This window comes from Cervus elaphus, chromosome 30, assembly GCF_910594005.1.
Source record: "Cervus elaphus chromosome 30, mCerEla1.1, whole genome shotgun sequence".
NCBI classification, from domain to species: domain Eukaryota; kingdom Metazoa; phylum Chordata; class Mammalia; order Artiodactyla; family Cervidae; genus Cervus; species Cervus elaphus.
Genome location: NC_057844.1, coordinates 30,621,776 through 30,632,856, shown reverse-complemented (window position 1 = coordinate 30,632,856; position 11,081 = coordinate 30,621,776). Strand labels below are relative to the sequence as shown.

At 43.5% G+C, this 11,081-nt stretch overlaps 1 protein-coding gene and 1 long non-coding RNA gene across 2 annotated transcripts in view; both read right to left on the bottom strand.

Annotated features, from left to right (window-relative positions):
• Positions 1 to 539: 539 nt before the first annotated feature.
• On the bottom strand, positions 540 to 6,809 carry HMGB1 (high mobility group box 1). Its single transcript, XM_043891529.1, has 5 exons — positions 6,652 to 6,809; positions 4,294 to 4,457; positions 3,928 to 4,073; positions 3,290 to 3,464; positions 540 to 2,240 (listed from the first exon to the last, which is right to left on the bottom strand). The coding sequence occupies exons 2-5, from the start codon at positions 4,441 to 4,443 to the stop codon at positions 2,064 to 2,066; spliced, it is 648 nt and encodes a 215-aa protein (XP_043747464.1). The 5' UTR covers positions 4,444 to 4,457; positions 6,652 to 6,809; the 3' UTR covers positions 540 to 2,063.
• A 381-nt stretch (positions 6,810 to 7,190) lies between these two features.
• The window catches only part of LOC122686460, a 118,372-nt gene continuing 114,481 nt past the window's right edge, over positions 7,191 to 11,081 (bottom strand). Inside the window, exons 3-4 of the long non-coding RNA XR_006338780.1 lie at positions 9,799 to 9,856; positions 7,191 to 7,371 (exon numbers count right to left, since the gene is read on the bottom strand). This is a non-coding gene — a long non-coding RNA (uncharacterized LOC122686460). The remainder of the gene's footprint in view (positions 7,372 to 9,798; positions 9,857 to 11,081) is intronic.

Here is an 11,081-nt window from a genome sequence, read left to right as displayed (position 1 = left end):
TAGTTAACCTGAAAAAAATCTGTGTTCCCATTCTCAACATCTTCTGCCACCTAACACCCACTGAAGTTCCTCAGGGCAGAATTTATCCATTTAGGATCACCAGTAGCAACAATTTCTATAGCTAAAGGAAACTTGCATGTAAATCAGAGATAATGCCTTGTTCCTCTTGACCAAAAATTTGATAAATTTCGACAATTTCAGTCTTCCTTTGTTGTCCTCTCCTTTAGCTTAGAAAAGGGTAAATTTATAATCACTATTCTGCTTTTTACTTACATGTGCCTTGCTTTGTAAAACTATTAATTCAATAGTCTGAAAGCAAAATGTTTTTTCCTAATGTATAGATATAGCAGCCTGAGAACATATGGAATGTCTCATGAAAATCTTTTTTTATCAGCCCATTAACCTATTTATAAGGGTGAAGTGAGTATTTTTAAAGGGATAAACTTTGGAAGCCCTTACACTTAAAGGATGTTGCTAAGAGGTATTAAGATAAAATATGTATGTAACAAAAATCTTAAGTGAAAGCCATTTAACTAATATTTAAAACCTCTGCAATTATTAGTTTATTAGTATCATCCAGGACTCAGATGTTCAGTATTCCTCCTGAAATTACATAAACAAATGCAAATGGAAAGAATCCAAGTCAAAATTATATAACAAAACAGCACTCCATCACAAAAGCGTGTAAAATTACAAGAACGCTATTTTAAAACACTGGCACTTTAAGAGAACAATAATCTCAAAAACCACAAAATTGCCAAATTGTTCCCTATAACTGCTAAGCAGATAAACATATGACCCTAATGAATGAGCTGGAGTTTTGTAAAAGTCAAATTCAAATAAATCAGTTAATTCATACTGAGATACAAAGCGTCTTCCTCCCTCGTCTACTTAATTTATAAAGGGGCAAACCATAATACAGGAAGATATATACCTGATTTAAAATGTGGTATATAACTTTAAAAGTTGGCCCAATTAATTAAAAATACCTTTAACCAAGGGTCTCAAGTTTCCTAAACAATCTCTACTTGGATAAATAGGAGAAGACATTTACAGCCAGCACTTTTTTCCCAGAGCCTTTGCTGGGACAATCATAGACAAAAAAACAACATGGCAGTCTTGTATTTTATGCTCACGCTTTTGGGGATACATTCTCGGGTCTTTAACGTGGGAACTGCAAATATAACTGCCATTACATGGTAATGGGAGTTAAAAGAGTGTAGAGTCCTCATGTAAAGATTAGAACATACTTTTCTATTAGTCCTTCAAGGACAGACTTTCAAAATGTTTGATTCTAATAATCCCGTGCTGTGAGTAGATTGGTTACTCTTCACTTGGTAAATGTAACTGGGCTATGTGAAATCCGCTATCAACTGGTCAAGATTTAAGTTTCAGTTATGGATGAAAACTGTCTCAATTCAACTTTTATTACCCTCATCATGGGTATGCAGGGTGCGCAGACAAAAGCTTTTTATTATCAGCTAACTATATGAAAGATAAACAGTGTAATAATTCGTGTGATCCAAAATGGGCAAAAGCAAAAGACTAGCTTCCCCTTAAGAAAAATTTTCAGACCTATGAAAAGGACAACAATACTAATAAAAAAAATTGTATTTACTTAGAAGCATTCAGAATGTCAACAAAACAGCTGCAACTTTTTTTCTTTTTCTTTTGCAATTACAGAGTGGTATTCAGTTAACAGAACAACAATTATTCGTATAAGCTGCATCAGAGACAACTGAAGATGAAAAAACTACCATCCCCATATATAACTAATTTGTGCTGTGCACCAACAAGAACCTGCTTTAAATTTCCATGCCAATTTACAACCCCCATACTGTACCAGGCAAGGTTAGTGGCTATTGAAAATACCACCAGGACAGGGCTATCTAAAGACACATTCGGTAGTGTGTTAACTATACAAAAAAAGACACTGTACAGTTTAAAAACAAATCTTACACAGCCTTACATTTCAATTTTTTTTCTTTAAAAGGAGTGAGTTGTGTACAGGGGGGTTAAATGCTTTATAGACAAGAAAAAAAAAAAACTGCGCTAGAACCAACTTATTCATCATCATCATCTTCTTCCTCCTCCTCATCCTCTTCATCTTCTTCCTCCTCCTCATCCTCTTCATCTTCCTCGTCTTCCTCCTCTTCCTTCTTTTTCTTGCTTTTTTCGGCCTTAACAACTCCCTTTTTTGCTGCATCAGGCTTCCCTTTAGCTCGGTATGCAGCAATATCCTTCCAAAATAAAGGCAGGAAGAAAATGGGACGAAAGACAAAACAGTTAAGTAACGGGAGAAATAAAAGTAACATGGCAAAGCTTTATGGAAAAAACAAGGACTCAGATACACTAAAATATACCTGCAGATTCACACCAACTTGGACTTTCACAAACAGTCATAAAAATATTATGAGATAACTATAAATAATCCAGAGCTCATGGTATGACACTAATATTTGCATTGCTATGCCTCACTGAAGTACAACTATGTACCACATCCAAACTTTAGTTTATTAAAACTAGAATGTAGAGACTGATTAAAGGGTAGACACTGCCACCTTCTGAATGCAAAAAAGCATTCTACAGGTTTATACTGACAGACCCTAATCCATAACAGGAAATCTTTCCTTAAAAAAAAAAAAAAAAAAGTTATCTGCCACCAAGCATGCAATTAGGTTCAGAAACATCTAGAAATGGATATATTTCTCCAGAATGACTAAATAACCTAAAATCTAACTTTACTTAGTATTTCAATTAAAAGTATAAGGGGGGGTGTTATAGCTTTTTCTTGTATCAATTTACTGTACAGATTAAAATATTTTAAACTTTCTAACTTAGTCAAGTTTTTTTTTTTAATATAAGGGAGAGAACCTAAGTGTTTCAGGGTGTTTATGAACAATATAGATCTGTATTACTTGGGCCAGCCTATTTTTATGCTGTGTGCCTGATCATTTAAAATAATGACATTATCTGACTCAAAGTGACTACCAGAATTTTCAAAAATTCACATGTTGGAGAATAACAAAACCAGCTTAAGTGTATATGGCCCTTGCCCAAGACAAATTATGTTAAGTCAAACAACTTTAACAACTTTATTTGATCTACATTCTTTGAAAGATGGAAAGGGACTTGCAGACTACAGCTAATGGTGCACTGAATAGTTGCTATACTCAAAACTGCATCACACCTATTGGAAATCATAAAATAGTAAATTAAGATACAGTACCAAGTACAGTTGTTCATCTAACGTACTCTTTCACCACTACACCAAACCCGCACTGCTTACCTTTTCATACTTTTCCTTCAGCTTAGCAGCCTTCTTCTCATAAGGCTGCTTGTCATCCGCAGCAGTGTTATTCCACATCTCTCCCAGTTTCTTTGCAACATCACCAATGGACAGGCCAGGATGTTCGCCTTTGATTTTTGGACGATACTCAGAACAAAACAAGAAAAAGGCCGAACTAAAAGCAAAGATTAAGTTTAGAATTGCAAGTTTACCAACAACTGTGTTGTACTGCTATATAAAAGCAGCTTCTAATTTCTACCACATATTTGACAGAATATAATGTTAAAAAATGCCAAATATCCCTCACTAAACTTAATTTACACAATTATTTTAACTTACAACATTACTAGTTGAACATATACTATTTATTAGTGTTCCAAATGAACATTCTGCAATTACTCTTATGATTTCTCAAGAAACAAGAATCAAAACGACATTTAGGAGACATATTGGGTGAGGTTAGTATCTCTAATTCCATTGCTCTAACTAAAACTGCCACCCAACAGAAAAAATTTTAAATATACCAATACCAGTTAGCTAAGAAACTTTGATTACAGAATGGAGATCCACAGGGTGACTTGCTAAATTTGTCTACTATAAAATACTTCTTGAAAAATCAAAACAGGCAAGATACTTACGGAGGCCTCTTGGGTGCATTGGGATCCTTGAACTTCTTTTTTGTTTCCCCTTTAGGAGGGATATAAGTTTTCATTTCTCTTTCATAACGGGCCTTGTCCGCCTTTGCCATGTCTTCAAATTTTCCTTTCTCTTTAGCAGACATGGTCTATAAAAAAAAATTTGTAAACTTAAATCAGTTAACAAAATTTTAACCAGTTGTGAAGTATGGAAATGAATAAAATCAGTATCCTTTGCAAAATATTTAGTAACCTGTTCCAATATCAACACCCACATTATGCAAATTGTACCGAGGCTTAAAAAAAAAAAAAATCCCAATTTGGAATTCAGCCTTTATTACCTACTCAGTAGGTTTTCAGCCCTCTTACCTTCCACCTTTCTGAGCACTTCTTAGAAAACTCTGAGAAGTTGACTGAAGCATCCGGGTGCTTCTTCTTGTGCTCCTCCCGGCAAGTTTGCACAAAGAATGCATATGATGACATTTTGCCTCTCGGCTTCTTAGGATCTCCTTTGCCCATGTTTAATTATTTATCTAAAAAAATAAAAAAACACAAGTTTAATGTTAACAGTGAAATTTATGGCACCGAAGTGCACTCTAACTTCTTGGGGAGTCAATGAACAGCATGGCACTGGTTATTAAACACGGCATTGGCATTAACCCCTCACAATATCAAATAAAATATCAGGGATCAACAAATTCCTAGAAGAGTCTGCACCAACCCAATAAATGGTCCTTCAGTGGGATCTCAAAAAAAGTGTGGACACAATGGTACACTCATACCGTATTTGTCACTTATCTCCCTGCATCTGTTTTGAATGTAATACCCAAGCGGTCATTAAAAAAATTTTTTTTCATGTAAAAAACCATTATTAATCAACAAACCCAAAGGTCAGAAAGGAACGCTGCCGATTCATGCAGCTACGTAAGGAGTAGGTAAGAGCCAAAGTTGAGTAGACCTTTCCGGATTACGGGCCAGATTCCCCACTCGTCTAAAGTTTTCCCCATGATTGCTTTAAAATATTCTCTTCTCGGCACAAAACTTTGCCGGGAGGAGGGAGCCGTGGAAGCGGCTGCTCGGACCCAGGCTGGGGGTGGGGTGGGGGGGTGGCGGTGCTATTTGCGCGGCTGCCACCGCCAGGCAGCCTCGCTTCCTATCGTTTTGGCCCCGAGATGTATTTCGGTTCTGACTAAACACGTCCGGTCTGAAGTTTCTTCGAGTAAACAAGGATGAGGGACAAAAGCCACTCCTGCTCGTGGCTCGGGCTGCCCCCCGCCCCCACTCGGAGAGTGTGTATATATATATACATATACTTATTTTTTAAGCCCTGAAAAGTTGGGGCGCCGCGCGGGGCGGGTTCCGCACCCCTTCCCGCCACCGGGGCCCCCCTACTCCCGCTCGCCCGCCAACTTCGGGGCCGCGCGCGGGGAGGCCGCCCCCCCCCGAGGGGGGGGGTGGCGACCGGGCCTCCAGGCCCGGCTCCCCGTGCGCGGGGCCCGCCACGTGCGCCCGCGCCCCGCGCAGGCCCGCCGGCCTCCCCCATTTTGTCGGCTCGGCGGAGGGAGCAGCCCCGCTCGAAATGGGGGCTGGCTCCGCCCGCGGCCGCCGGGGCCGGCGCGCACGGAATGGCCGCTGCGCGTCTTCCCCGCCTGCGCCGCCGCCGCCGCGAGGGCGAGCGAGAGAATATGGCTCCTTCCCTTTGTGTGTGTATGTGTGTGAGTGTGTGCGCGAGAGTGAGTGTGCGAGAGTGTGAGTGCGAGCGCCGGCGGGCGGGGTGCGCGGCGCGCTCTGGCGCACACACTCGGCCATGACGGCCGGGGGGAGGGGCGGGGGGCGCGCGGCCGGACCCTCCCCCTCCCCCGACCGCGGTGCCTGTGTGTGAGGGGGGGCCTCCGCCTCGGGAGGCGCCCCCGGCCCGCCGCTCCCCGTCTCCCTCCGCGCGGCCCGCCGCCCCCGCACACGGGGGGACGCGGGGCTGGCAGAAGAGGAAAAAAAAAAAGTTGCCTCGGAACTGCTGCGCCCAGCTTCCCCCCCGCCCGCGCCCGCCCGCCCGCCTTGTTTTCTCTCCAGCCAGCAGCGCCGGGCCGAGTCAGCCATGTTATCCAGCGAGCGCCGCGGCGCCGCTCCCCCCCGCCGCCCGGCCGCCCGGCCGCCGCGCCCGGCCCCGGGCTCGGGCTCAGGCCAGCGGGCCCGGCCCCGCGCCGCCGCCCCCGGCCCCGGCCCCGCGCCGCCGCCCGCCCGCAGCGCCCGCCCGCCCGCGCTCGCTCGCTCGCTCGCCGCCGGCGCCCGGCTCTGCGGCGGCCAATGCAGCCGTGAAGCGCCGCCCGCCCGCCCGGCGGCCCGCCGCCCCCCGCGCACGCCGGCCGCCCGAAAGCTCGGCCCCGGGGGTTCGAAAACACGTTAAAAAATTTTTTTAATGGAAAAAAAATTTTTTTTTTTTTTTTTTTTTGCGCCAGTCAGCGCGGACGCCGCCGGGGGTGGAAACTCGCGGGGCTCGGGGCTCGCGGCGCCTCAGGCGGCCCCGGGGGCCGGGGCTTCGGCGCGGGGCAGGGCTCCCGGCGCCCGAGGGGAGGCTCGCTCCGTGCGCAGTTTCCCCCCACGGTCCCCCCTCATTTGCCTTTGTGTGGATCCTGACCCGCCGGCTCCCGGCCGCGGGGATCCGGCCGCCGCGCGGGCTGAGGAGCTGCCGGAGGCGCTCTCCCCGCCGCGGCGCTGCCCCGGACTCACCCTCCGCGAGGCACAGAGTCGCCCAGTGCCCGTCCGGCTCTCACTTGCCCCGGCGCTGTCTCTATGGAGCTCAATGTACTGCAATGGCTGTGAGAGCGGGAGCCAGACGCAGCCTCCTCACTCTCTCCGCTCTGTAACATTACTCTCCAGCCAGCGCCGCGCCTATTGGCTACCGCCAACTCACGGGGCTCGCTCATTGGCCCGATACCTCCCATTGTCCTGACCAGAGCCCGCCTGCTATTGGCTGTCTCCGGGGACACGTCATCAAGGATTGAAACAGCGCGCAAATCTGAATGTGTGTGTGTGCCGGGCAGAGAGGCTGAGGCGGGAGAGGCAGAGGCAGAGGCAGCAGCTGCTACGGGAAAGCAGAGCTCTATGGTGTATGTGTGCATGTGTCTAACCCAAGCCAGCCCCACACCCGAGCGGCCGCCGGAGCGAAAAGGGCCTGACTTTTCCACAAGTGTCTCCAACTCCTCAGGCAAAAGAGACACCCACAGACCTCCCCCCCCTTTCTCACCCCAAACTCACTTCCACAGCCGTTGAGATAAGAGGCCCCAGACTTTTAACAGACCTTCAAAAGTGAGAGCGACACGATGAGATCACGGTCCCCGAAAACCGGGGTTTCTGTTTGTGCAGAGGGGCGAAGGCAGCCAAGATTCGAACTTCTCAACCACATACGGTTGCATTACACTTTAGATCTCTGGAAAGTCAGGGCTTTTCCTATAAGAAAGTGACAATGATCCAGTCAGCCACTTTTAAAACACCCCTTTTCTGGGTTCTTAAGCCCGTACTGTCAGGTTTGCAGAGCCGCTGAAATCTTGAGTAACCCAACAGGCATTTAGTTTCATCCTTTTTCTTGGTTTGCTCGAATTTCACAGCTTGTCTGGAACTTTTTATTTAAATACAAAGCCCTGTCTTAACTTCCTGGAAATCAAATGATTCTTCCATGAAATTAAAGTACAGCCACTTCATTTCGATACGGGGTACTCGAGCAGGAAATGTTTGGGAGGGCCTGCTAGAATTAGCAAATTCATTAGAGACCACATTTTTAACTGTTGGGCTGTTTTATTTGACTTGGTGTGGATTACGGTGATAATCAAACGAATCCTTGTGATGCTATCTTTCCTTCCCATCGAACCACTTAGTGCATCCATGTAACTGCTCTCGGGTTACAGGAGTTGTAGGTATATTGTTACCCGGAGGATTAGATGGAGGCAGAGAGTGCCCATGCCCAAATCCATAGGCTATGGCTTCCCTAACCCACCAAGTTGCCTGGTTTTAACAGACAAACTTATATTATGTCTGTGAGGAAAATGTGCGGGCTCTAATAGCCAGTTCTGGAGACCATACGGTTATATCAGCCCTTTATGAAACTATTATCTATTGCTCTCTAGCCTGAGCAGACCACACCCCTATTCAGTTACAACAGACTTCCCTTTTTTTCACTCTCTAGTGGTATGTTTATACACTTCTAAACCCACCAGCCAATTCCTCCAAATTTAACAGACCAAAGTTAAATCAATTTATTGTTAATTTTTTTTCATATATCCCATGTAAACATCCACAACATGTTTTCTCAAATTTATTAAGCTACATGAGAACAGACAGAGAGATAACCTCTCCTGACTGTGATTTTAATGCTTACTCCTTAAAAAAAAAACAAAACAACATAATTGGTATCAGGGTTTATAGTCTTGGTGAGTGGACAATGCATGCTATATGAACATGAAATAATATTAAAAATATATAAACTAATATAATATTCTTAAAGTCATTGGTGTTTAAAAAAGCAAACATCTAAAGTTAACTTTTATACTGTTTTCATACATATATGCTCTTCACTTCCCTCTATTAATCTAATTTTATGCTTTATTTAAATCTAGGTTATTTTAATTCTGTTTTATCTTCTCAGTGACTATATTACAAAATATTCATGAGAATGATTACACTTTAAATGGCATCCATGATATCAAAATTTGACTATTACTTGAAAATTGTACTATCAGTATTTTCCAGGAGCAATGTTGGGTTTGCTCTGGATCAACCACTTTTTTAGATACTTTTACCAGTTATTTCTAATAGCTTACTCCTTCCAGGGTCAGTTTATGGTCACAAAACAACAAGAGAACAATGGGCCCAACACAGGTTTCTATTTCAGCAGGATGCTATGGTTAAGTAACAGGCACTGGATTTAAATATCAATAGACCTGGGTTCAAATCCTTGCTCTGCTACTTACTAGCTCTATAATCTCAGACAAGTTTTTTTTTTTTTTTAAACTTTGTGCTTCAAATCTTTCAGCTATAAAATGGAAGTTATCACTAAGTGGTTGTAAAGATTAAACTTATTTTTCGAAGATTTGAGATTATGCTGACCTCTTTAAATTCATGACTTAGAAAAACTCAAATGCAATTAGCCTTGAGTTTTCTTCATATTTTAATTTTATATGAAGACAATGGTTGCAATTTAAGCTTTAAAAAAAAAATTCTATCCTCAAACAGTATTATTCTTCATTCAGTCTAGTGATGGTTGCTTCATTTACTCCCAAGTATATCAGGGGCCATGTCACAAAGAAGGATATTAAGACCTCCACTTACAGGCACATTTCTCATATTTGTTTTCTGTGATACAAAGGGAGGAACATAAAAAGGAGAAAAACTTTCGAGTAAACCCTACAACTTCCAGCTCTAGCCCTGCAACTTTAACGTTCACTTATTTATGATATTAGACCCTCTCCTTCAATGTGAATCATCAGTTACAAACTGGCATATATTTTACTTTAGGGTTATTGAGGCTTTTATCCTAACTTACAGAGTTACCTAATTTAAAAAGCTTGATCACTCTCTCCATGCCCAATTTAGGCAACTGAATTTCATATCTTCATTAACGTAATTTATGCCCTTCCTGGAGTCAGCCTCTAAGATAGGTGAAGTGCCTCTCTTTGGGGATCCCATAATATTCTGTACATTAACTACTATGCTCACAATTGTAATTATCCAGTTATGTGTCTGTTTGTCCCACTGCACAGCACCCCTCATAGGCAGGAATTTTATTTTTGCATCCCAAGCACCTAGCAGGGTGCCTGCCATATAGCAGGCACTAAATAACATCTACTGAAGAAATGAATTAATACCTGAAAGAGTACTTACTGCAGATTATTGTTTTAATCTTCCTCTTCCATCATTGGAGATAAACATTGGGGTATTTCTAAATCAGAAGGCAGGAAAATAGAATAATCAGTAATAAGCACATGTTAGGATACTAATATTGAGGATAGATGTCAATGGCACCTCGTTCTTATAACTTAAAAAGAGGAAGATAGAGTTGGGGGCTGGAGGGAATTGCAAATATAGACAGACACATGTATTTGTACTATTTACCAGCTCCCAACTAGGCCAAGGTTATTCCTAGTTGGATACAATGAACTATGGCAAGCCAAATAAGAATTTATCACAGAAAACTGCAAGAATGTCTGCCCAAAGGTTGCTTCCAATGGGCATTTGAAACTTAACTCTAATGTAAAAAAAAAAAATACAAAAAGCAGACGGGGGCTCTGGATGTTTGGCTGCAGGATATTGATTCCTCCCCATACAATGAATCCTAAAGTCAAGCTATATGAATTCTCCTGTTGTCTGTCCTTCTCAAAAAGGGCCGGTTTCTGAAAAGGAGGAGAAACAGTAAACCAAAATGTCTGAGGAGGTCAACCATACTAAGGATCCTGTACACTTAAAACCTTTTTTTTTTTTTTTTTTTGGATGCTGACAATAAAGGGGAGAATTCAGGAAGAGAAAACAGCACAGACCGTGCACTAGGACACTGAGTCCCACCCTGTGTGGCCCCTGGCAGCCAGGAAGGTGTGCTTATTTCCCCAACCCTTGCTGAGGGACGGTGATGCCTTATCTCACGTGTGGGGATGTTAGAGGATTAAACACATGGGCCACAAGAAAGACCCAGGAAAGGCAGAGGAGCGGTGTTACTCTATCTGTTGGCAAGCATAGAAGGGAAACTTCGGCTGCTTAACTACTTCTGCCTTGGCCCAAGTCCTTCTGTCCCAATGTGGCTTATAGGTGGGGAAATTAGTGGTTTCAGCTGTGGGCAGATAGATGGCTACGCAAAGAAAAAAAACCCAACAACAACAAAACAAAACGGTATGTAAGCAAATTTTTGTGTGTTAGGGGGGCATGCTGGGCAGCTTGCAGGATCCTAGTTCCCCAACCAGGATTGAACCCAGGCCCTCGGCCCAGGCCCTCGGCAGTGAAAGCAATGGAGTCCTAACCACTGGGCTGCCAGGGAAGTCCTGGACACAAATTTATACCAACAATATTTCTAGAATTGGAATATTTCACTGGTGAATAAGGAAGAAAAATTACACCTTTTTAAAGATAAGGTGCCTCTTTTCTGGTTAGCCAAAGAATGGTATACGTGAAGAGGG

Bases quoted from the DNA above. Each gene is read 5' to 3' on its own strand.
- HMGB1 (XM_043891529.1), bottom strand. From the start codon at position 4,443: ATGGGCAAAGGAGATCCTAAGAAGCCGAGAGGCAAAATGTCATCATAT. The intron at 3,465-3,927 runs GTAAGTATCTTG...CTTTGCTTTTAG, and splicing joins AATGCACCCAAGAGGCCTCC to TTCGGCCTTTTTCTTGTTTT. The intron at 2,241-3,289 runs GTAAGCAGTGCG...TTATTTTGGAAG, and splicing joins TGAAGGAAAAGTATGAAAAG to GATATTGCTGCATACCGAGC.